Source organism: Cornus florida, unplaced genomic scaffold, assembly GCF_030987335.1.
Source record: "Cornus florida cultivar Cherokee Brave unplaced genomic scaffold, ASM3098733v1 CherokeeBrave_3.0.0_Hap2_Chr04, whole genome shotgun sequence".
Taxonomy (NCBI): Eukaryota; Viridiplantae; Streptophyta; class Magnoliopsida; order Cornales; family Cornaceae; genus Cornus; species Cornus florida.
Genome location: NW_026775574.1, coordinates 93,617,955 through 93,644,786, shown reverse-complemented (window position 1 = coordinate 93,644,786; position 26,832 = coordinate 93,617,955). Strand labels below are relative to the sequence as shown.

The window sequence follows — 26,832 nt, the reverse complement described above, 5'->3', positions numbered from 1 at the left end:
AAAGAATTTGTTAGAGGATCAAGTATGTGTGTGTGACTGTGTGTCTAGTCATAGACACACAAGTAGCATGGGTACTACTGTTGTACCTTATCCCTTCTCCCCCAAATATCCCCACCCCATTTTTATTTTTATTTTCCCTCAAAACAAACAAAAACCCAAACCCCAAATCACTTTCCCAGAAAAATAACCATCCAAATGGAGAGCAACCAGCAGCCCCCACAGTCCTCCCCCTACCCTCCTCAGCCACCTTACCACCACCTCCTCCAACAGCAACAACAACAGCTCCAGATGTTCTGGAACTACCAGCGCCAAGAAATCGAACAAGTCAACGACTTCAAAAACCACCAGCTCCCACTCGCCCGCATCAAGAAGATCATGAAGGCCGACGAGGACGTCCGCATGATCTCCGCCGAGGCTCCGATCCTCTTCGCCAAGGCCTGCGAGCTCTTCATCCTCGAGCTCACAATCCGGTCGTGGCTTCACGCCGAGGAGAACAAGCGCCGGACCCTCCAGAAGAACGACATCGCGGCGGCGATTACCCGGACCGATATCTTCGATTTCTTGGTGGACATTGTGCCAAGAGACGAGATCAAGGACGAGGCGGGGTTGGGGATGGTGGGTTCGACGGCCAGTGGGGTGCCGTATTATTATCCGCCGATGGGTCATCCGGCGCCGCCGGGGGTGATGATGGGTCGACCGGCGATGGATCCGGGGATGTACGTGCAACCGCCGTCGCAGGCGTGGCAGTCGGTGTGGCAGACGGCGGCGGAGGATGGGTCGTATGGGAGTGGAGGGAGCAATGGGCAGGGGAATCTCGACGGGCAAAGGTAAATTTTTCTCCTTATTGAAGTTTTGCGGACTCAGTTGGTTCATTTTGTGTTATTGGGTTATTGGATTTTGTAAAAATTTGTCCTTTTAGCATGTTTTTGGAGCTTTTGATGATGTTTTGGCAGTTTTATGCGTTCTTAGTGTTGTTTATGTATAAAGGAGTTATTTTCCTACTATGTTGGGGCTTATAGGTCTGAAATTTTCTTTAGATTAGTTTGCAAAATTTGAATTTATGTTCTTTTTTTGGAGTTGAGGATAACTTTGAAGCATGTTTGTTGTTAAAATCTTATGTTTCACTTCATTGTGCTGAAGTGGTGTTCATTGTTCTGAGTGTGGTCTACTCGAGTTATTGGTCTGCTGTCTATAGACCTTTTTCTTGTTACAATTTATTCTCAAATCAACCAATAGAATCGAGCAATTTGGACGAGCTGTTTTTATTAGAGTTTTGATTGCTTCTCAAGTTTGTCAGTAACTTTTTTTTTTTAGCTGATTGTGAGAGTGGTCGAAGATGGTTATCCTAGTCATATTTTCACATCCACAAGGTACTTTGATAAAAGTTGGTGCAAGATGAGCATTTTATGGTGTCTAGATTACGTACGTGACATGAACTAGGGGATTGATTCCAGATGGTTGTATACGTGATTCGTGAATAGAGCAGTGCAGCTGATCATGAGATTGGCATGATGAAGGGATATGATCAGTTTCATTTTCATAGAAGGATTTTGTTTCAATATCTTGGGTAAAATGGATTTGGAATACAACATAGATTGTGGACAATTAGTGGATGGTGACTACATCCTGTGAGGAATTTATGTGGTGACAGACGACTGTGCATGGTCGGGAGATGGAATGAATTGGGATGGCAGATTTAGGAGGTCAGTGCATGAATATGAGATAGAAGCAATGGTTGAATTGCGGGAAATCTTGTATAAAGTGGAGGGCTTGAGAGGAGGCAGATGAAGTGAGATGAGAGCTTTGCGATTAAAAAGATTTGATGTTAAGTCACTAATCACTATAAGGTTCTTAGTGGTTTTTTAGAGGTTTGCTTTCCTTGTAACGTATATGGAACACCAAATTACCTTCCAAGGTGGATTTTTTTCACAGAAAAGGCAACTCATTGCAACATCCTTAGAATGGATATTTTGTTGAGCTGAGGTAAAATTTTTAACTGGGGATGTAAGTGCAAGGTGATAAAAATTCAGTGAAGAATCATATCTTATCTGTTGTAGGGCAGTGATGGAGACATGGGTTCTGTTGTTTGCTTTGCATAGGATGTCTTGGATAGAGAACATTATCAGAGTTCATTGAGTTTGGTGCACAATCGTTGTGTGATCTCAGGATTTGGAGTGTAGCTGATTCTAGAATTTTAGTGATTTGTGGCTTGGTCTGAAGATGAAAGCTTGTTGTATTTTCTTTGAGGTTTATACCTTGGTCATTTTTACAGTGGGACACCATGTGTCTTGTTAGGCACACGTTCTTCACATGCTTGCCATGCTCCACTCCCCTTGAATTTTCTGCTATGATTTGGTAACATTTTTATTTAGCTATGTTTTCTGGTATATGCTTGATATAAACAGCAGTTTATTCCTCCCACACTCCTATAAATAGTATAGGAGCCCTAACCTATTTTCAGTTTGAAAGAACGTTTGAAACGTCACTAGAAGAGAGTGAGGACAGCAATGATATTTGGATTCTCTTTATTTTTCTCATGGCTCTCTCCATTAGTGCCACTCTCTCCTTCTCTCTCTTAAAGTTCCCTCGGATTTTCACCAAACTCAATCTTTAGGTTCTCCATCATTCTGCGTATTACCTCCGTCTTCATAACCACCATAATATCCACACTAGTCAACAAGAGAAAAAAGAAAAAGAGTGAATTCACTTGAGATCTGTTGGGATGTTGTAGATAAGCGGATCCTTTTTGTTCTTTATAGAGGTGTATAGTTGGTGCCTTGTTCAGTTCTCTTTTCCTTTCTGTTACTTTTGATAGTTATACTTTTTGTCATGGCTTTTGGAATGGAGAAATTTCCAAGGATCTTACTATGGATAGACAGTTTGTTGAATTTAGATCTAAACCGTACCTAGTTCTTAATCTCAGAAGCTGTGGAGGTTGATTTGCTTCTCATGCTTGTGCTTCAATTACGTGCCAAAAACCCTGGGATCAAGAGGATTCAAGTTGGAATCTTAGTGGGTCTTAGAGATTTAAGTTATATTCTTCTCTTGCATTTTGCTTAAGAGCAGTCAGGATTTTCAAGCAGCAATTAGTTGTAGTTCCTTTTTGTTGTCATGTATTCTTGCATGGAGGGATAGACCTATTATGAGACCAGTGGGGCGGCCGCCCCCACTGAAATCTTTTTTATTTACAAAATTACCTATACTTTTTTTTGTTAAAATCATAAAACCGCACTCAAATTTTGATAATACCCCACTATATATTCTTGTTGTTCAAAGCCGCCCCCTCTCAATCAATTTTCTGGGTCCGTCACTGCTTGCATGTTCAGTAGCATTTTGTAACTGCATTTTGTAAATTTTTACTGTAGAGTTACTATACTAATATAGAGGTAAACTATAATAGAAGTACTTCTTTGGGACACTTCATCTTTTTCGTAGTTTTCCTTTTCTTCTTTGAAGTCACTTTCAGTTTTTCACTTGATATGATTAGATCTATCTTAATTTTTAAAGTATGTTGGTAGATCTTGTTTTGGGTTACAACAATGGTTGATAGAGAAGTTAAAATTGACCTTTGCGCTTAACTCCATTGAGGATGCAATAAGTGGCATGGGCCGGTTATAGCTCGCTGGCATGCGATCGGGTCAAACAATTGCAAAAGCACCACGGAATGGGCCGAGCTTGGAGGATCCACTGAAGAAGATCAAGCCCATTGGAAAGTCAGGCCCAAAAGGAAGAAAACCCTTGAATAGGAGCCCTATGTAATCAGTTAGTTAGAATATTTGTAATGGTCAATAAATAGACCATTACAGGTGGATAAAAAGGGGATATTTTTTGGGAGGAGGTGATTTTTCTATTGAAGTGTAAGAATTCTAGAGAGAGAAAGGAGAATGAATTTCTTGCATCTTCAATTGGCGCCGTCTGTGGGAACGACGAAGAAGATCGATTCGAGCCTGATCAGTATCATGTTACTTCAATCAAGTTTGTGAGCACACAGTTTGATTTCTGGAAGTTGAATCCAGATCAGTGAGATTGTAGTTTGTTCAGAGAGAATTCTTGCTTATTGTCGATTCTGAGGCATTTGCTTCGGAATGACACAACTGTGATTTGTTCAATTGCAGTCAGATCCGGTGAGTTCAAAGCTAGAAAAGCTCAGATCTAGCACACGGTGACCACGATTTGGTGAAGTTGAGCCCAGATCTAACGGAATTTGCATCGGTGACGCTTAGATCTGTTTCGGAGTTCGTAATTCATGCCTTTGCTTCGATCCGGAATCATGATAGGGGGTGAGAACTCCAATACGGTAAAGAACGTCCAGCAGGTGAAACTTGATGAGTTGATGAGCATGATCGAAGCTTTCCGGAGAGAAAATGCGGATCTAAGGACTGAAATGTAGCGTCAAGAAGCTCCAGTAATTCCGCGACCGCTCCCGGTAGGAGAAGAAGGTGCACGTACCGATGCGGCACATCACGGCGAGGAGGTCGGAAACAATCTGATAGATCCTCACCGCGAGGAAATCCGGCCAAACGGTTTGCCGCCAAATCTTCGTCGTGTTGATGATCGTGAAGGATCGACTCACGTAGATCCACGGCGTGAGCAGATCAGGCGAAACGAAGCAATGACTTTTGATCCACATCAAGAAACGCTCAGCCGAGGTGAAGCAATAGAGTTGGATCGTCACAAAGCTATGCCTCCATGGCGCAGAGATTTTGTTGAGGACAGATCATTCGATCCAACTTATCGGCCTTCCATGGCGACGTTTGACTATCACGGCTCAGAGAGGAGATCTGTAGACCAGAGAGCAACCGCGGGGTTCTAGAGGGAAAATGAAGCACTCCGTTCAGCAGCTCGAACGGTTGATTCACCGTTCACCGATGAGATTCTGAATGCTCCGAGTCCGAGGAAATTTTCCATGCCCGTTTTCATTCTGTTCGACGGAACGACCGATCCGATCGATCATGTGTATCACATCCAGTTGAAAATGGCTCTGAACACTGAGAATGACTCTTTGATGTGCAAGTGCTTTCCTACCAGTCTAGTTGGACCAGCTCTCAATTGGTTCAAGAACCTGCTGAGGGGCTCAGTGGATAGTTTCCGAAGCTTGTGTGATCGGTTCATAAGCCAATATTATGGAAATAAGCGTCCAGCGAATGACATTTCGAGCCTATTCACAATGAAGCAGCATGATGATGAGCGTCTCCAAGCTTTCCTAACCAGGTTTAACCTTACCAAGAGCATGGTGATTGAATGTCACCCTTCAACGGCAGTTCAAGCATTTATACTGGCCATGACTCGTGGCACTCCATTCCACACAAGCTTGGTGGTGAATACGCCGAAAACTATGGATGAACTTAATGAAAGAGTCGATGGATTTGTGCGATTGGAAGAAGAAGAGGCAGCAAACGCTCGGAAGACATCCGTCATATCCACGGAGGAAAAGACCAAAGCAAAGATCAGGCAAAAGCAAGTTCAGCCGCAGCGCTCCTCGTGGAAATCTGAGAAGAGGCCCAGAGAGGAAGAGCTGGTTACTCCATTGAAAGTTACCTTAGCAAGACTGTACCAAGAAAATAAAGATAGGTTCCGACCTCCTTTACCAATCAGACAACCCCTCGAACACAGGGATCAGTCTAAGCACTGTGCATTTCATTCTGACTTTGGCCATCAGACTAACGAATGCAGGAACCTAAGGAGACAGGTAGAGATGCTGATAGCCAGAGGGGAGTTCGCAAGTTATATTCAAGGCCCAGCGGTGGAACAAAACCGACCAATGGAGCAAGTGACGAGGAATCAGAAGTCGAATTCTCATAACACGCAACCAGTCCGAATAATCAATGCAATTCACGATCGGCCTAAGCCTGCTGAAGAGTCAGATGAACTGCTTCGAACGCGCCTTCGCCAGGCACAGATGAAGAGAAGGATAGGCAGTGTAAACACTCTGCACCAACAGAGCGCATCAACGCAGATAAAGTTTGACGGAACAGATCTATTGCGTGTTCAGTTCCCTTATGAGGACCTGTTGGTCGTAAGTTTGACAGTGGCCAAATGCTTGGTGCGCAGAGTTCTGATTGATCTTGGAAGTAGTGCGAACATCATGCCAAGGGATACATTTGATCGGCTCGAGATCAAGCAGGATCGGCTAAAATCCACCGGGAATCCTCTACTAGGGTTTGATGGAAAACGAGTGGAGCCCGTCGGTACAGTGGAGGTAGCGGTACATGCTGCCGAGAGGGTTCTGATGGAAACCTTTGTGGTTGTTGAAATTCATCCCTCTTACAATCTTCAGATGGGCAGAGGGTGGATCCACAGAGTTCAAGGTGTTCCTTCCACTCTGCATCAGGTAATGAGATGCCTGGTGCCAGACGTGACCAAAGTGATTGACATTCATGGGGACCAGGTTGCAGCTAAAGAATGTTATTTAGTAACGCTGAAGCATGCCGGAAAAGGGAAAGTTCCCATTCGTTCAGCAAGTCCGAGATAGCAATTACAGGAGCCTCCCTCCAAGCAGAATGGGGAGGAGGAGCCAGTGGACTTGACTGAAGAACCCCTGGTTGATGTGCAGATTGATCAGTTCCGACCGGAACGAACAACCAGAGTGGGGGAACGACTCGCTGAGGAGGAGAAGCAGGAGTTAGTTAATTTCTTGTCTCAAAACGCAGATGTATTTGCATGGAGTCACCTAGACATGCCAGGGATCGATCCTTCTGTATCTTGTCACTCTTTGAACGTTAATCCCAATGCAAAACCTGTAAAGCAGAAGCAGCGACGGTTTGCTCCCGAGCGCAACCGGATCATTGCCGAGGAGGTTGACAGGCTGCTTGATGCGGGGTTTGTAAGAGAAGTGTACTACCCTGACTGGTTATCAAATGTTGTCGTTGTGCAGAAGAAGAATGGGAAATGGCGAGTGTGCATTGATTTCACCAATTTAAACAAAGCCTGTCCAAAGGATAGCTTCCCGCTGCCAAAGATTGATCAAATGGTGGATGCAACTACTGGATATGAACGTTTGACCTTTTTAGATGCTTATTCAGGTTATAATCAGATCCCCATGGACCCTGCTGATGAAGAAAAAACTTCTTTCATTACCGAACGCGGGACGTATTGCTACAAAGTCATGCCATTCGGATTGAAGAACGCCGGAGCAACTTACCAAAGACTTATTAGCAAAATTTTTAAGGGACAAATAGGGAAGACCGTGGAAGCTTACATTGATGACATGGTGGTAAAAAGTAAGAAGAAAGTTGACCATGTGAAACATCTACGAGACGTATTTGATGTGCTGAGGCAATATGGAATGAAGCTCAATCCAACCAAGTGCTCATTCGTTGTAAGTTCTGGCCAATTCATGGGGCACGTGGTTAATCTTAGAGGCATCGAGGCAAGCCCTGCCCAAGCAGAAGCTCTGACTAAGAATGCTGAGCCGACGACAGTCAAAGAAGTGCAAACACTTACGGGACGGATTGCTGCACTGAGCCAGTTCATTTCCAAATTGTCAGATCGCTGCAAACTATTTTTTGACACAATACGAAGCTATGGCAGGCAAGTTTGGGGGGATGAACAGCGCCTAGCGTTAACTGCTCTGAAAAAGTATATGCAGAACCTTTCGGTCCTGTCAGCTCCAGAACCGGGCGAAAAGCTATTTTTATATCTCGGAGTATCCAGCATCGCGACAAGTGGTGTTTTGATCTGCTATGCAGAAGGGAAGCAATATCTAGTGTTCTACGTTAGCAAGACAATAACTAAGGCTGAAAGGCGTTATTCAAAGGCAGAGCGGGTGATACTCTCGCTAGTGCATGCGAAAAGAAAGCTCAGGCATTATTTTGAATCCCATCCTATCATCGTTCTAACCACTTTCCCTATCAGAATAATCCTGCACAAACCAGATCTCTCAGGAAGAATGACGAAGTGGGCCATAGAGTTAAGCTCATTTGATATCACATACGAACCCAGAACAGCAGTCAAAGGGCAAGCGGTGGCAGATTTTTTACTAGAATGTGATTCAAAAGACATGGAGGAAGACCTTCGTGGTTGCTTATGGAAACTCTTCGTCGATGGATCCTCAAATCAGATGGGTGCAGGCACTGGGATCAAACTGCAGACGCCGGAAGGTACATCCTTAAGTCAAGCGCTTAGGCTTGAATTCGGAGCCACGAACAATGAGGCGGAGTATGAAGCACTGGTGGCAGGAATTAAGCTTGCCAAGGAGCTGAAGGTCAGGAATTTGACTGTTTTTAGTGACTCGCAGTTAATTGTTCGGCAGGTGAATGGCGAGTATGAAACCAAGGATGAAACGATGGAAGCATATCATTCTGCTGTTATGCGGGAGATCAAAAACTTTGAAAAAATTGAATTCATTCAAATTCCGAGGGAGCATAATGAGGATGCCCATCGGCTAGCATGTAGTGCCTCGGGTTCTGGAGAAACATTGGCAAGGGTGATTCCAGTAGGAATATTAAACCAGATATCCATTTTCGAAGAACCTTCGGGCTCAGATCCTTGGCAAGTGAATGTTATTCCATATGATCCAAGCTGGATTGATCCGATCATAACTTACATCCACGATGGTACTCTGCCTGAGCAAAGAGATGAGGTTAGGAAAATCAAATCGAATGCTGCAAAGTACGCCATAGTATATAACCAGTTGTACAGAAGATCTTTTTCCGGACCGTACTTAAAGTGCGTCACCCCCACAGAGGCTCGGCAGATACTACGAGCTATTCATGAAGGTGTATATGGAAACCACTCAAGGGGGAGGTTTTTAGCGCACAAAGCAATGACGCAAGGGTACTTCTGGCCAAACATGTCGCGAGATGCGGAAGAATTGTCCAGAAGGTGCGATAAGTGCCAAAGGTTCGGACCACTGATTCACCAACCACCTGAGGACTTGCACGTAATGGCCACACCATGGCCTTTCGCACAGTGGGGGATGGATGTGGTTGGTCCTCTACCAACTGCAAGAGCTCAGAACAAGTATGTGCTGCTGGCTACAGATTACTTTACTAAGTGGGTGGAAGCAGAGCCGTACCCGAGCGTTACTCAAACTCACGTGAGACGGTTCATTTGGAGTAATATTATTTGCTGGTTTGGTGTTTCGAGGTCAATCGTTATGGATAATGGGACCAACCGTGACAGTAAGCAAGTAAGAGGGTTGTTGGAGGAATATGGAATTAATCAAAAGCTGGCGGCAGTAAGTCACCCCCAGGCCAATGGACAGGCGGAAATCACAAGTAGAACAACCTTTGCTTGTATCAAGAAGAAGCTTGAAGAAAAGAAAGGAAAATGGTTATATGAACTGCCGAACGTCCTATGGGCTTACCAGAATGACCCCAAGGCGACCGACCGGAGAAAGCCCATTCACCATGGCGTATGGTACCGAGGCAGTTACACCGGTCGAGCACTTGGTTCCGACTGTTCGAAGCTTGGCATGGAACCGAGAGCATAATGACAGTATGTTGAGGTTTAACCTCGATTTGTTGGAGGAAAAAAGAGATGCAGCGGCGGTAAGGCTCGCATCCTACCAGCAGACGCTTGCGAATAGCCATAACAAAAAAGTAAAGCACAGAGACTTTACACCGGGTGATCTGGTTCTGAAAAAGAAGGTGGGGATAGTTAAAAAGATGATGCCACCGTGGGAAGGTCCATACAGAATTGCAGAAGCCATAGGAAAGGGGGCATATACCTTAGAGATCATGGCAGGAAGGCTGGTTAACAAGCCTTGGAATGTTACTTCTCTGAAGAGGTATTATCAATAAAAAGTTGAATTTCAATATTGAATTTTGTTTATTTTCAATTGAATACAGGCGAATGTACAAGTTTATGAGATTTATAAAAATAATATTCCTCTTTAAGAGGTTGATTAAGTAAAAATAGCAAAGCCAAGTGGCATTCTAGCCGAGCGCTAGGCACTTGAGCAAAGTAAGTGGCAGCTGGCACTATGAGCCGAACGCAAAACACTTGCTAAGAAATAAAAAGTCAAGTGGCAAATGGCATTCTAGCCGAGCGCCAAGCACTTGAGCAAAGTAAGTGGCAGCTGGCATTATGAGCCGAACGCCAAAAAGCCAAGTGGCAAGTGGCATTCTAGCCGAGCGCCAGGCACTTGAGCAAAGTAAGTGGCAGCTGGCACTATGAGCCGAACGCCAAACACTTGCTAAGAAATAAAAAGCCAAGTGGCAAGTGGCATTCTAGCCGAGCGCCAGGCATCTAAGCAAAGTAAGTGGCAGTTGGCACTATGAGCCGAACGCCAAAAACTTGCCAAAAGAAATAAAAGAGTGAAAGTGGCAAATGGCATTCTAGCCGAGCGACAACCACTCAGCAAAGTAAGTGGCCTTCGGCACCATGAGCCGAACGCCAAAAACTTGCACAAAAAACTACTTTTGCTGTGACACACTAGCTGAAAGCCAACCACTGACATACAGGGAAGAACCAGATCAGATCATTAAATCAAAGAATTTACAGAAAGAGTTTGATCAGAAGTCGGCCATCTCATTAATAATAAAGTTTAAAGAGTTACAAAAACGATGAGGTATACAGATGGCAAAAATACAAAAGAAGGAAAGTCAATACATCAAAAAGGTTCTAACTAAGAAGCGTTTGCCTCGTCAGCTTCTTGATGGTGCTGGACGGTCTCCTCATCATTGTTGGTGTCACCATCCTCACGGGGAGGAGAGTCGAGCTGAATGACAGAATCGTTCTGCTGAGTCCTACCCTCAATAGTGTTGGAAGAATCATTCCACTGAGGGTTATCTTCAGCAGTAGTAACAGATGGAGTCATGGTGGACAGAGGAAGAATGTCCAAAGTCAGAGCAGCAGAAGGAGTAGGAGTGATCCGGGAAGAGGCAATCTCTTGGCACTTATCAAATATGCCCTCAGCAGCGGTGGAGTTTGGATCGGCATAAATACCCGGAGGGTCAATCTCCAGCTCCCTGTCAACATCATCAGGGGTAGAACCAGTCTGACCCTCACCCGGAACACGATCGTTATAACCCTCTCGGAACCCCTGAGCATATCTGAGGGCCCCAACTCTGGAAAACCGAGCATGCAGAGCTAGCATACCACCATTTACCCTACTAATGGTGTCGAGTAAAGCATTGCGCTCGTCCAAAGCCCTTTTCTCAAAGGCCATCCGAGCGGATTGCTCATCACTCAGAAGGTGTAGCAGTTCTTCCTTTTCAACCTTAAGGGATTCTCGCTCGGTATGCCAGACGCTCTTCTCGAGCTGCAATGCATTCCTCTCATCCTGAAGAGAGTCGGTCTCCTTCCTCAGCGAGTCCCTCTCCTTTTCAACCTTACCAAGCTGAACCATCAACTCAGTCTTCTGAGCAGCCAAAGCATCGTTCTCCTTGTTCGTTGCATTAAGGCTGTCAGAGAGCGTACGAACCTTGGCGTTCACAAGCTCAACCTGCTTCTGCATAGCCATCATCCCGTACAGGGTCTGTAGAGATATACAGGACAACTGGTTAAGCCGAACAGATGGTTAGAAGAAACTAAGTGTAAAGACTGTATAAAGATTTGTTGACTAAGAGGCAGAAGTTACCTCCATGGCAGATAAGGAAAATCGGCTGAACACTTCCTTCTGAGACAGACTCTTGGCTACCTCAATGTCCTTGGGAGTCCACATGCTCCTGTAGTATGTCATAGCGGTCTGACCATCCTTGAACATGGTCTCGTTCGGTTTTACAGACGATCCGTCTGTTCGAATGAAGCGTGGGTTCCATGGTGCCGTTCCTGAGGCAGAGGCATGCCCAGAAGGGGTAGGGGGCCTAGTCTGAGGAGGCCTTGCTAGAGATAGCACATTCGGCCCAGAGGGCCTAACCCTCTGTGACAAAGGAACATCATCGAGGTTGAGGGCACTATCAGGCTGGTGCCTTTTTCCTCTTGCCTTTTCTCGTGCGGAAGCAGTAGTAGAGCCGGGAAGATTGCTGACAGAGGGGGTCACGTTCGGACTGGCGGTCGCTGTGTTGGAGATCGGGTCAGTAGCCGTCATGATTGGATCGGTGGAAGGAGTGGTATCAGAAAGGGTAGCAGAGGAAGATGCTGAAGCTGGTGAAGAATTTGCTACAGGGGTGATAACAGGCCTGGGGGCAGTTTTCCTCCTGCCAAAGGAAGGGATCTGGAGTTGACACATTGTCTTGCCGAGGGCTGAGGAGCAAGGAGGTTGTCTGAAGTGAGGAGGTCCGAGCAGGAGGGAACGTTGGTCAGAATGTACTGCTTCAGGTAGTTATCCCTATCCCTGCACACACCGTAGCTCAAATCATCACAAGGAATGCCTAAGGAACGGCACAAGAAAGTACAAACACGGGGAATGCAAATCTTGCAAGGACAGTCACTCTTATGGGTTTTGTATTTCTTGTAAGAAGAGACAGAGCACTCTCCAAAAGCGCTCGGGATAGGGAAATCCTCCGCAGCTGGAGGAAACCAGGCTCCCCTAACCCCAATTATATTTTTCCTCCAACCCTTCTCGGATTTGATTATATCTGTGCAGATGGACCTCTTCTCAATGGGGAAAAAGTGGTAAAACGGTTCATCAGTTCTGATCTTGCTAACCTTGTAACAGAGGAGAAGATCTATGGGGTACAGATCTAGATCTTTGTCACGGATCAGACGTAGCATAGCAAACAAAATCCTAAGGAAATTTGGGTTTACTTGCACAGGGGAAAATTTCAGTTTGTTGAAAACGTAGCAAAAGAAGGGATGCAAAGGGAATCTAAGGAGGTTAAGATGAAGGTGTGAAAACAGAACCTCGCCTGGAAGAAGGCCAGCACCGGTTCTAATATTCACCTCTCTAGGGCAATTTCTAATTTGTATATTGTCAGGGAGGTGAAGTTTCATGCGAAAAACATCTAGATTTACAGTCATGGTGAGAATGAATGAAGATTTTAAGGAAGAGAAAGAGGTCTTTCGAAAGAAAAATGCAAATAAAACTAACTTTAGAAAGTGAGAACGGCAAAGAGTACTGTAAGGTCGCTGGAAGGAGGATCTTTTGCAAGAAATCGCTGAAGAAGATTCGAACAACAGAAAGTGAGATGGAGACGGTAAAGAGAATCGATGGAACATCTATGAGGCTTATAAAGACAAGGTGGGCCCGAGGGCCGAGGAGTCGGGAAAGCGAGGAGTTTTTTGAATCTCGAAACGCCGACCCCCAAATCTATCCGTCCGTTCTCCCACGCGATCTTCTCGAGCCGTCAGGTCATGATTAGCAGCCTCTAATAATTACCCCCTAATCAATAGGGAGTAATTATGGGGGCAGTTGAGGATGCAATAAGTAGCATGGGCCGGTTATAGCTCGCTGGCATGGGATCAGATCAAACAATTGAAGTATGTCCCATGCAAAAGCACCACGGAATGGGCCGAGCTTGGAGGATCCACTGAAGAAGATCAAGCCCATTGGAAAGTCTTTTCCACTAGGAAGAAAACCCTTGAATAGGAGCCCTATGTAATCAGTTAGTTAGAATATTTGTAATGGTCTATAAATAGACCATTACGGGTGGATAAGAAGGGGATTTTTTTTGGAAGGAGGTGACTTTTCTATTGAAGTGTAAGAATTCTAGAGAGAGAAAGGAGAATGAATTTCTTGCATCTTCATCCATCTAGAGGTTAGAGGGAAACAGTGGTGGAAGGGACCAATATTTTGTTTTGAAAACTAAGAGGGTGAGGAGAGAATTTACTGAAGTACAGCAAGAGAGAGATGTAATCTTGTGTAACTGATTGTTAATTATGGGAACTTTTGGAATCTGATCATTTCTTCTATAACCTAGGGTGTCATGTGCTTTTCATGAATTTGAGTTTATTTTGGGACACATGCATGCAAGAAAAAAATCTATATTTTTTAATTAACTAAAATTATATATATATATATATATATATATATATATATATATTGATAAGTAAAATTTTATATAAGTGCTCAAAAGGGGATCGGAACCCAAGAGAAATACATAAGACCACAAAGGGCCTCTAAGCCTTCAGAGAGGCAAAAAAATCTACTTTCTCCTCTAAAGATCTATGATCTCTTCCTGAAACCCAACAAAAAAGAGTGGAAAGAATAGAGAATTTAAGCACCGAAATCGACATTTCCTTTCCATCAAAATATCTCCTATTCCTCTCAAGCCAAATATACCACCACACACAGAGCGGCGTAGCCTTTCACGCATCCTGAATGTGAGCCCCCACAGGGCAACCTCTCCACGCCTCAATCAACCCTCTAGCGGATCCAGGCATAACACAGAGAAGCCCAAACAAGCCAATCATCAAATCCCAGCACTCTCTAGCCATAGTGCAATGAATGAGAAGGTGATCCACTGTTTTCTCATCTCGAAGACACATATAGCAACGATTGACCACCACCTGGTTTCTCCTTCTCAAGTTATCCTGGGTTAAGATCCTTCCCAAAACAAAGGTCCACACAAAGAAAGCCACCTTGAGAGGAGCCTTAGAGCGCCAAACAGACTTCCAAGGAAAGCGAACTCTAGGATCAACCGAGAGACACCTGAAAAAGGACCTCACCTCAAAACTCTCTTGAGAGTTGGCAGCCCAAGTCCAACTATCCGAATCCTCAACTGCAATCCTTTGGCGATACAACAACTCCAAGAAACGAATGGCCTCCTCAATTTCCTAGTCCTGAAACAATCACCTGAATCGAACATCCCAAACCAGTCTCCCACTATCAAGATGATAACAGTTGACCATCATGGCCTGCCTATTCGAAGTAATCCTGAAAAGCTGAGGAAAAGTGAGAGCGGGAGGAACATTTCTACACTAAACATCCTCCCAAAAAACTAATTGTCCTCCCATCCCTGAGATGAAACCGAATATGTTTGGCAAAGTCATCCTACCCCTTCCGAATAAAATTCCAAACTCCCACCCCCCGTGGACCCCTCACTTCCAGAGAACTCCACCCTCCTCTCATCTCCCCGAATCGACTAGCCACGACCCTCCTCCAAAGCCAGTGTCTCTCCACACCAAACTTCCACAACCATTTCCCTAGGAGGGCCTTATTAAAAGGCACCAGCCTTATTAAAAGGCACCAGTCTTCGGAGACCCAAACCACCATTTCGAATCGGCCTGCAAACCTGCTCCCATCGCACCAGATGAAACTTGAACTCTTCTCCTCTACCCCTCCATAGAAAATTTCGCTACAACCTCTCAATCCTCTCTGCAACTGAAGAGGGAATTTGAAAAAGAGAGAGAAAATAAGTGGGAAGGCATGAGAGAGTGCTCTTAATCAGAGTGACCTTGCCTCCCTTAGAGAGATACTGCTTCTTCCAGCCCGCCAACCTCCTCTCAAACCTATTCACCGCATCCGCATCACAAAGAACTAAAGTGTCATCTGCAAACATTAAATGTGAGATCTCCAACTGGGAATCAGCATCCCTGCCCACCCGAAAGCCTCTCAAAAAATCCAACTCAATAGACCTTCTCATCAATCTACTAAGGGCCTCCATCACCAACAAAAACAAGAAGGGGGAGAGTGGATCCCCGTCTCAAGCCCCTCGAGTTAGTGAAGAAACCCGTAGGAGCTCCATTCACAAGAATCGAAAAGTGAGCATTGGAAATACAAAAGTGGATCCATCTCTTCCACCTATCACCGAACCCCATCCTCTCCAACATGTAAAGAAGGAAGTTCCAACTCACATGGTCATACGCCTTCTCAATGTCCAACTTACATAGAACTCCCGGGACCCCACAACGCAACCTGGAATCCACACACTCACTGGCAATAAGGACTGAATCCAAAATCTGACGGCCTCCCACAAACGCATTTTGAGAGTCCGAAATGATGCCATCCAAAACTTTCCTCAACCTTAAAGCAAGAACCTTGGTAGTCAACTTGTATATATATATTTTAAAATACTATATGCTGTATTTACGAGTATAAGACTTGTAGAAACTAGAAAGGCATCTTCACATTATATTCTAATTCTTTTCTTTTGTACATTGTAAACAACTCATTTTCTAAATCCAGTTAACATTATTTTGATTTTTTTTTTTTCATATTCGTTTGCATTTTTGGTCATGATAGTGTTAAATAAATTTAATATTTTATTGTCATCAACTTAAGATTCATTATTTAATTTACTATCCATATATGTTTATAAATTTTTAAAAAAATTCATTAAAATACTACAAAAATCCAAATTTATTGGATTTTGGAATCAAAACTTGTGTATCGGTATATTTGGAGGATTTGGGAAGCCGACAAACATATCGGTCTTCACCACCAACTCTCTACAACCATCAATTACTTGTAATTTTAAGGAAGGGGTGTCCTCACAAGTTCAACAAGATTACCATTCAACAAGTAATTACCTTACCTCACCTCAATATGCAAATGTGTAATTATATAATGTCACATAATAATTATAAAACCCCATACCCAATGAACCTGTGCAATCTTAAACCTCTTTCAACTTCATGTTCTCGTCATTAAATTATAAGTTAATCCTCATGTTTTAACAATAAACTTTGTTTCTTAACCATTGTTTAAGATATTTCTCTCATATATATATATATATATATATTATATTTAAATAATAAATAAGATTGTAATAGAAGGCGTAAGATATTTCTCTTAATGCATTGTGCAAGAGAATGCATCCAAACTCAGGTAAGGATTACATCCAACCACATAGGTAAGCAACATATTCAACCAACCAAGAGGAAAACGAATCCAATAGAGGTAAGGAACATATCCATCCCCTCAAATATATTATGTAAGGAATGCTACGGAACATATCCAACCTTCAAGTGAGATTTAATTATTTATTATATATTATTACTGGTTCTTTTCCTCCTCCTGTATTCTTATTACACTCTTAATTAGTAGTTATATTATAGATTTCCATTATCAATTTAGATTTCTCCCTCCGTCCCATAATAGATGGGTACTTTGGGAACTGTGAGTACCCATCTATTATGGGGCAGAGGGGAGTATTAAAGAAGGTCTCTTATGCTCTATATACTTTAAGCAAATGATTTTTATGCTCTTAAGAAATCCTTACTCATCCAAAAAATTATTTAAAATTTTTTTTTTTTATAAGTACTCATCCAAAAAATTCTTAAGTATAACAACTAATTAGTGCCATATTTAGAAAGACAAGTGTTATTAAATTTGACCTATCTGGACTCTTTGACTTTGTAAAGTTTAGTAATTTAAAATCTGATTACGACTCTTATATGTATAATTTGACCTAATCTGACTACATTTAACCGCTCAACTAAGCACCCAAATTTGGACCATCTGTGCTGTAAGCTCAATTTAGATGCATTTTTCTTTAAATTTCCTCCGTATATTTAATTGAACAAAAGATCTCTGAATAGCGTGAACTTCAGATGCTTAACTTATGTTGCATGGGTGATCTACTTGTATAAATCTTGTAGCATAAAATTTATGCCTCAATTTCAATAACAAAGATACTCCTAATCTAATGAAATTTTATATGAATACTATACCTTATATAGTGAAACAACATATCTAAAAGGAAAAATTGCACTGTCCTCCCCTGAGGTTCAATCAAATTACACGAACGTCCCTCCTAGTTTGGCAAATTACATTGTCCTCCCTCAAAGTTTGTATGTGATTAACACCGATCTCCCCTCCGTTAATGGTTAACACGGTCAACGACAGAAGGTGCTGACATAAGCAAACTTTCATGTGAAGACAAAAACTACCATATCATGTGAAGACAAAAACAACCTTACTTAAATGAAATTACCTTAATATCCTTAAATCCTCTTACGATTCTTTTTCATTTGAAATTGATGGGTGTGATAGATACATACATGTGATATATATACATTTTGCCTTATAAGGGAGAGAGAGAAGGGGTAAGGTTTTCTCTCTAGACAACTTCCCTTCCACTCAGAATCTCTATTCGCATCCCTGTGATCATTCAATTGGAAGGACCTCAAACAAAGCCGAAGCTCTTTTAGATAAAAGTATCTTTCTAGGTTCTACCTGATTCACAGGAGAACTCTTTTACAAATGTAACATGTGATTTTCAGAGAATCACTACTCATTTGATCTTAAAGTTCACTAATTGAATCCGTATTCCAATTCGAATTATCGTGAAACTGGTAAAAATAAACACAACTCCCCCCCCCCCCCCCAAAAAAAAAAAAAAAACCAATTACAAAATAAAGACCCACATAATCCAAACATTTGGACTACCAAGATATGTTATATATATATAAAGACAGAGAGACAGGGCGGATGGTTGATTAGTTTGTACTTGTACTTGTTGAAAGAGGGCAAGCAGAGGAGTGAGGCAGCCATTATAGGAGCTGGAAAGGTCATTTGCTAACCATGAGAAATTTGATGTACGGAGACCCAAAAATGAAATATTTCAACACAATCAAAGATGAAGTGTAAGGGAGAGCTTAAGATGTGATAAAAAAAGATCTGCTCACTCTCTGCTGTAGAACAAGAAGGGTTCGTGCCTGTTCGATCTTGATCGAGTTGGAGCAAAAGAGCTATTAGCTTTGACGGGTGGTGGAAATGGTGGTTAGGTTTAGCATTTTGAAGATTTGAGTAGCATATATTCATTTATATTTATGTACATGTTCGCATATATTACTCTTTGTGTGTGTAATGTGTCGATTGTGGAGTCATTTGGATGCTAGAGATGGTAAAAAGATAATAGAGAAGATGGTATACCCAATATTTATGGCCTTTTCTAATGGACTTTGTAGTCTTTTTACATTTCATTGACTTGCCAACTAAAATAATGCTAAAAACAAAGGGCATAATCATAAAATGGCATGACTGTTAACCGCGCATTACGGATGTCACTGACCTGGGAGGCCAGTCTGTGTCAAACAAGTAGGGAGGTGCGTGTAATTTGACTGAACCTCAGGAGCGGTAAGTGTAATTTTCCCCATCTAAAACTGTGTTCAAAGGTGCTGATTTTTTGGCAGTAATTTTACCTGGCAAATCAGGTTTCGGCCATGGTTCTGTAAACTAATTTCCTTGTTCTAAGATTGCATGATTATGCCTACAAATCCAATTTTTAGGTTGGATAAAGGAACTTGACCCAACTTTATGATTGATTACAACTAAGGGTTGTCGAAGCTCTTTAATGCATGTGAAGAAGAGACTTTACCTAATCTTTAGCCTCGTCAAATTTCCTAGTTTGGTTTGAAAATTCCATTATAATTGACTGTGTTCGGAAAAATGTATGGAGATTCATTAATTTGACCAAAGAATGCCTTGCTTAAAGCATTATCTTATTGTGTAATTTGCCTAAGGTGTATCAGTATACAATTGAGTATATGTATAGTTCAGACTCTAAAGATGTTGGTATTTACTTGATTCACTTTTGCTTTGTGCAGTTAGACGGCTCATCTGCAGATGCTTATCGTGCTGAGTGGCACAATGGAAGACTCAAGTTTGTTATTGGTACTTGGAGTTCTTAATTATTAATTACAAAATTGGTAATGCACTTAGAGTGCTATTATATGTGAAAGGCTTTGCTATAATGATTTGATAATGTTAGAAACCGATAAAAACTTGATTGTGTGCAGTTACAAGATGCTTCTGTGATTCATCTTATGATAATTTATGTGCAGTTCTAACTTTTAAGTCTCTTATGTTACTGAATTAATTTGATAGATTTCTGTATTAATGTTCTTGGAAGTCGGATTATGGTCTTCTTTTTCAGGTTTGTTATGATTATTTGCTTAGGATTGTTTCAATATTCAACACAATCTATTTTCCACTTGGCCAACAACTCTGAAAGTAACTGGTTTACATAGAGAAACTAAAGACTTTGATAGGAGGTGTATTGCATAAAGAGAGATTCTTTAATGGATGTTATCATGTTCAAATTGAACCCCTTCATAGTAGAAACTTCAACACTTCTCCAACTCCCTTCATCTTAACCCTTCAGTCTTCAGTTCTCAATGAACAACATGACCTCGAGTCTTGACCCATGGTTATGCGTTTTGGTGGATTTGATATGTCGTAAACTCTTTTTACCACACCTCTTTGTAGAAACATTGTTTTATATATATATATATATATATATATATATATATATATATATGTATATATATTGACAAAACCATTGTTTAATTTGACAGGTACTCATATTTATTTATTTATTTATTATTTTTTTTTTCTGGTAAAAGAACAACTTTACTAATGTTATATTGGCTTTCATTACACTTAACATATATTGCTGTAAACTAAAGTTATAGGGAACCTAGGTTAAAAATGGCATTTAGTTTCTTTTTTGGGGGTGTTAATTAATGACTTTTATTAACACTTGCAGATATTGCTGTAAAATTCAAATTGTTATACGGGTTGTAGGTAAAAATTGCCATGGTTTTAGTTTCTTTTCTGGGGATGTGAATTAAAGATTTTCTTGCTTGTAATTGTGAAAACCACTTGTAGTTAACTGTTAGTTTGCTTTTTACGCGTAGTTTTTATATTCATTGAAGGGATAAAGTCCTTTTTGTTTTTTGGGTTACACCATACCATATGCAGAGTGTGGCTGATCTATTCTATGTAATTCTGAGTTTTGACAGATTATGAAAGGCTTCGAGATAGTGTACTGTTTGCTCTTTTTTGGCTACCCTATCGGGCTCGTGGGCAGGCCAGTCTCTTTGGTTCTCCTGGTTCTCTAGAACAGCAGCCTAAGGGCCAGTTCGGAATGCGATGTGTTTTAGGCTTTATGTTTTTGGTCAATATAAAAACAATAGTTTTGTTGTAGGAGTATTTTGAATAGAAATTGAAACTATGTTTGGTAACGAAATTTTGTTTAGTTCCTCCGCTACAGTATCAAAACACGCAATATTACCAATTTGGTGACATGGGTTTTGGCAAAAAAATCTAAATATTGTTTGATCTATTCCAAATCAATATCAAGCGTTCCAAATATGATATGAGCTCAAATTTAAAGATTAATAATGTCAGAAAAATAATATCATAACACATTCCAAACAAGAAGTTTTCATTTGATGGGTCTCCTTTGGTTCCAGAGAGAAATTGACTAAAACATGTCGACAGCTATTTGAGGAGACAAGAAACTTGGAAGCGATGATACTCTTCCGTGTTATGTGCAAATACGAATAATTTGGGTTAAACAGAGCCCAATTCATTCATTTTGATTGGCCGATGCATTCATTTTGGAAGTTGCTATCAATCATGATCTCAGAGGCGAATGACCGATCAATGTGTTGAACTTGAACTACCAGATATTTATCCGATGATGTCTCCATTAAAAAGTAAAATATATTTTACCATCGGCTATTTTTACACGTTCTCCAAAGTGTTGCATGATCGCAAGAGTTGAGAGAGAAGGAGGGTCGATCATTTGCGTAAAGAAATAGTAAATGAAAGCTATATAGAAGTTACCGAAAAATCAACCGCTACCTGGTTTAAACTAAAAATATGATATTAGAAGTTGGATTTAGATTGTAAGAAGAGATTGCTATGTTGTGCTTATAATTTTAATGAAAAGTATTATTATTCGATTAAATTGCTGAAAAGGGAGTACAGTAGCAAAGTACATCTTCAATGGGTTATTACTTGACCCCACTTATGTCGAAGGGTGTGGCTTCCACTTGTTCCTCTCCGGGGTTGAAATTGAAAGGCTGGAATGATCCCAATTCTTGAAATCGACCGCACAAGCCCAGATGGACCATCAATAACCAAACCAAAGTAATGAGCTCTCCACCTTTATTCAGTTGTTGGACATGAGTATATGCTCCGCAGCGACTTGCAGCATAACACACTAATTCTACCCAAACACTGCTTATTGTTTCCCATTTATCTTTCTCGCCCAACTTTTTCAGCGCTTTGGACAACCGGCAGGCATCAAACAGCACGGATTTCACGTAAATATATTCCTCGAAATTAAATTTGGTATCAATAGACAGGATAGTGTTGCAGGCTCTCATCTGTTCGTCCTCTTCTGATTTCTCTCTGCAGAAAAAATTATAAACAGCAAAGATACTCGGACGTTCCTGTTGCACTTGTGATTTCTTTGACAACCCAATTTTCTAAGATTTTAATTCATTTCATTATATTTTTGGTTACCATAATTAATTATCTAATTGTGGTTGCAGATTTTACCCACTTGTGATATTTAATGGGATAATTTAGTTTTGTTATATATATATATATATATATATGATATCAAATGGAGCTGAGAAGCTTGCTACTAAGTGCCAGCCGTGGGAATTGAGTGAAAAAGAATAAGAGAGATTGGTAATGTGTTGCCGCGGGACCCACAAAAAAAATATTAATGGGATTTGGTTTAGTTAAATTTTATAAATACATATGATATATATATCTCTCTTGTCTGATCATGAGGAGATGGCAGCCAACATAGTGGGGAGCAAATGAAATATTTTTATATGATAGTGGGACCCACTTGTACCAAAGTCATTACAAATGACTTAATTCACATATCAGACTCTCATTTTCTCTCTTCTCAATTACGTTCTCTCGCTCTCTCCACTCAGTTCCCTTTTTCTTTTCTTTTACCATCATTTACAAGCTTGGTTTCTTCTCATCAATTGGAATACTTGGAAGCCGTTTGCGGCTCTTCGAAGAGCACGACGAGGTCTACGCTGCTGTATCATTAATTTTAGCTTTTGGTCTCTCTTTAGCCTTCGAATTTAGAGATCCATTTTAAGGATTTTGTGCAATCTTGAGGTAGGGGCCCTTAACTCATGATGTTCTTGCTTTTTTGTGAATTATACCTCCTAAATTGTTGAAAAGCATGTTTATTTTTGAATTAATTGTACTAAAGATGATGTAAGTGTTATATGTGAGGTTATGATTAAATGTGTTACTTGAGTTGTATGAGAACATGTTTATTTGACTAATTTCCTTGTTTGATAAATTGATTTACCATGCTTATATTGTTGTAGAACTTGCTAGAATGATATGGGATGGCATGTGTAATTTCCCTAGAGTACTTGTAATGTATGTACAATTGTATAATGTGAAAGCCTTCACTTCCATGGCATTAAGAACATGATGTACATGCATACTATGAAACATGATTGGGAAGATTGTTTTTGAAATGAAAATACGGAGTTTTGGGGAAACGTATTTTGATGAAAGTGTTTTTGGAAAACCCGGTCGCCGCGGGGGTACCAAAGGGCCGGAGTGTTAATATAGCCTAGAGGGGACTAGGGAGTCGCCCTAGCGTGGTTGAGCTAGCTGGGCCCCATAATGACGCCGCGGGGGTACCAAGGGTCAGGGACACTAGCCAATCCTCCTCTCGTGTCGCTGCGAGGTCACTAAAGGGCGGGTTATATTAACAGTTTGAAAGTGATGGATTTTAAATGTGAAAACGGGGAGCGACATCGGCATGCATTCGCATTTCATGGCATTGCATTGTTTGTACTTGAGTTTGGTTGGAATGTTGTATTATCCCGATATTGTATGATCCCCATTCCCATTGACCTATTCTATGTTTGGATTCACGGGGACACAAGATGCGTGTCTTAAGTGTCACCTACTGAGCATATAGCTCACCCTACATACTTATTATTTTTTTCAGGTCATGGCAAAGAAACGGCGGATGACAATCCTCCGCAAGTTTGAAAGTTGTTAGAAAGTTGTTTGCTATTTTGTATTTTGACCATTCTATGTATATTCATAGTTGTGGAAATGTAACTAAGTTAGTATTCATGGCCTTGTAATTTAAGAACGAACTTATCTTTTGTTTAATGTAAATGAAACTAATGGAATCATGGTATATATTTTCATGTAATTGTATCATGTAACGTTGTAAGACATGGACTTTAGATTTTAACCATGTATTTTGGAACTGTAATTATGATAATTTGGATTAATTGGTGTGTGCATGTTCTACCATAAGAGGAACTATGTTGAGGTATAATGAATGGGATGCTGGAGTATATTTTTTTGTTTTGTGTATTGGGACAGGTTGTTGAAGGACCTGTAACGACCCTGGTTGATGCCAAAATTTAAAAAAAATTCGTCATAACCTCCCCTAAAAATGGACCTTCAACAACCTGTCCCAATACACAAAACACATAAAATCATTTAGCAACCCATTCATCCGTTCATTATACCTTAACATAGTTCCTTTCATGGTGGAACATGCACACACCAATTAATCTAAATTATCATAATTACAGTCCCAAAATACAAGATTAATATTTAAAGTCCCTGTCTTACAACGTTACATGATACAATTGCATGGAAACATATACCATAATTCCACTAGTTTCATTTACATCAAACAAAAGATAAGTTCGTTCTTAAGTTACAAGGCCATGAATACTAACTTAGTTATATTTCCACAACTACGAATATATATAGAACGGTCAAAATACAAAATAGCAAACAACCTTCTAACAATTTTCAAGCTTGAGGTAGATTGTCGTCCACTAGTTCATTTCCAAGACTTGAAAAAAAATAATATAAATAGTAGGGTGAGCATAAAGCTCAGCAGGTGACACTTAAGACACACATCTTGTGTCCTTGTGAATCCAAACAAAGTATAGGCCAATGGGAAATGGGGATCATACAATATCGGGAAATAATACAGCATAACGATTCAATGTCAAGTATATCCAATGCAATGGTATGAGATGCAATGCATGCTAGTGTCGCTCCCCATTTTCATAATCCAAAACATCATTTCCAAACTGTTAATACAGCCCGTCCTTTGGTAGCCCCGCTGCGACACGAGAGGAGGATTGGCTAGTGTCCCTGACCCTTGGTAACTCCGCGGCGACATTATGGGGCCCAGCTAGCTCAACCACGCTAGGGCGATTCCCTAGTCCCTTCTAGGCTATATTAACCTCCGGCTCGTTGGTAACCCCGCAGCGACCGTGTTTCGCATAAAACCATTTCATCAAAAACACTTCCCTGAAATTCCCCATATTTATTTCAAGAACAATTTCTCCCATTTTATGCAAACCCAATGGTATGTGCATGTATCTATGTTCCATACATTCAATGTCATGGCATTTAAAATTCTACACCATAAAATGAAACATTCAACATGTTCAATATCTCCCAAGTAATTATTAACACATTAAGATATAACAAAATACATTTAAGCATACTTTACACATAAAACAACTCACATTCAAATACATGAATTTCTCTAGACAACATTTAAAATAATCATTGATACAATTAACTTCTAATTAAGCATGCTTGGCATAACAAATGATTATAACTCACAATGAAACAAGAAGGTAGTGGATTAAGGTGTCCCTACCTCAAATTTGCACAAAACCCTTAAAATGGGTCCTTAAATTCGAGCTCCCAAAGAGGACCAAAAGCTGGAATTTCTAGTACTAGCACGTAAAGCTCGTCGTGCTCGTCGTTTTGCCTCAAACGGCACCTAAATCCGCCAAGAATTGAGAGAGAAATCAAGGATTGAAGTTGAAAAAGAAAAAGAAAAGAAAAAAAAAACAGAAGCAGAGAGAGAGAGATATTTAAGCGCCTGAGAGAGAAAGCAAATTGGAATTAAATGGGTCTATAATGACCCTTATATCTTAGGTGGGCCCTACAGTTGAAAAGTCATTATACTAATTATATATATAGATAAGTCAAAAACTTTACAGGACCACTTTTAGGCGGAAATTTTTGTATAAATAGTTTTAGTTTAGGGTCGTTACAATTTCCTTCTTCCAAATATATGCTTGGTCTCGGAACAGGTATGCATGAATCTTATATACCCATCACTTGCCACTGCAGCCATCATTTGTTGCTCTATAACTAGAAGATATAACATGTAATCTGACAGGAGCTTCGAAAAATTACGATACTTGCCAATGTCGTCGTCGTCCCCTGTACTAGCAGCAGCATTGCTTTTAGTGTCACTGTAGCAGAGTTCAGTTGCAATGTGCCACAATAGAAGGCTTCTATCATATTCGACTTCTTCAACAGAAGGAAGTAGATTGTGGTGACCTCTCTCACGAAGAACCCCTTCCCCTCTGCCTGAATAGATCTCCTCGGCATTTGCTCCATGTTTCCATGTCCTAGCTATAATTAGTAGCTCGTTGAAGATGAAGTTTCTTAACTCTCCGGTGAATGATACGCTTTTCACATAGTTGAGCCTATCGAAAACGTTGGTAAGATGGAAAATATCAATGAGTTTTTGCATCCATCTTGAACGTTTATGTATGCAATAATTTATCAAGTTGAATTGCGAGACAGACTCGGACCACCCATGGTGCAAGAGTTGCATATAGCAAGGACGAGGAGGGTTTGCTGCATCCGCAATCCTCCTATTCTTGACAGCTAATAATAAGTTGAGCATTTTTTTAACCCAAGTTCTATTGGACTGTATGCTCATGAGGGTAATAATGGTGAAAAAGAGCATGACGATGGCAATTATATCGAGGACGATGGCACCAAGAAGCAAGAAATAGGTAATCCCAACATCAAACCCATCGAATCCCTGCTTCTCCTCGGAATGAAAGAGGGCAAGGGCTACAACAACTGAACTGAAGCAAACAGATCTGCAAATGTAGCCTGATTTACAATGCACCACACTCACCTTGGTGTAGAGAATTTCATACATGAGATTCAGTTCAAGCTCTATAATTCCGAAAGCATCTCCTGCCATAATTGTTCTGAATAAGTATTCGCCATCGTCCAGCTCGAAGGTTACAATGGAATTAACATCAACTCCTTCAAACTATCAAAAAAGGAACTAGCCTCTGATATCACTTCTAACTCCTCCAGAACACCTTCTGCCCCTGCAGTGCCTTCTCGATTAATCCTGACCACAGGAGCCCTGCCTCTATGGAACTCTTTTACGACCTTGTGGTAGACAGGAGGAACACGTCGCATGGACTCCCTCAAATTACCCGAGCTTGCAAGATACAGAGAACGTGTCC

General features: G+C 41.1%; 2 protein-coding genes across 2 annotated transcripts; one reads left to right on the top strand and one right to left on the bottom strand.

Annotated features, from left to right (window-relative positions):
* Window positions 1-128: 128 nt before the first annotated feature.
* On the top strand, window positions 129-19,567 carry LOC132303973 (nuclear transcription factor Y subunit C-1-like). Its single transcript, XM_059801433.1, has 2 exons — window positions 129-827; window positions 19,318-19,567. The coding sequence occupies exons 1-2, from the start codon at window positions 196-198 to the stop codon at window positions 19,319-19,321; spliced, it is 636 nt and encodes a 211-aa protein (XP_059657416.1). The 5' UTR covers window positions 129-195; the 3' UTR covers window positions 19,322-19,567.
* Window positions 19,568-21,513: 1,946 nt separating this feature from the next.
* On the bottom strand, window positions 21,514-26,558 carry LOC132305377 (uncharacterized). The gene is made up of 2 exons (XM_059803025.1): window positions 25,666-26,558; window positions 21,514-21,913 (listed from the first exon to the last, which is right to left on the bottom strand). Exons 1-2 carry the CDS (start codon window positions 26,556-26,558, stop codon window positions 21,514-21,516), a joined length of 1,293 nt encoding a protein of 430 aa, XP_059659008.1.
* Window positions 26,559-26,832: the final 274 nt, after the last annotated feature.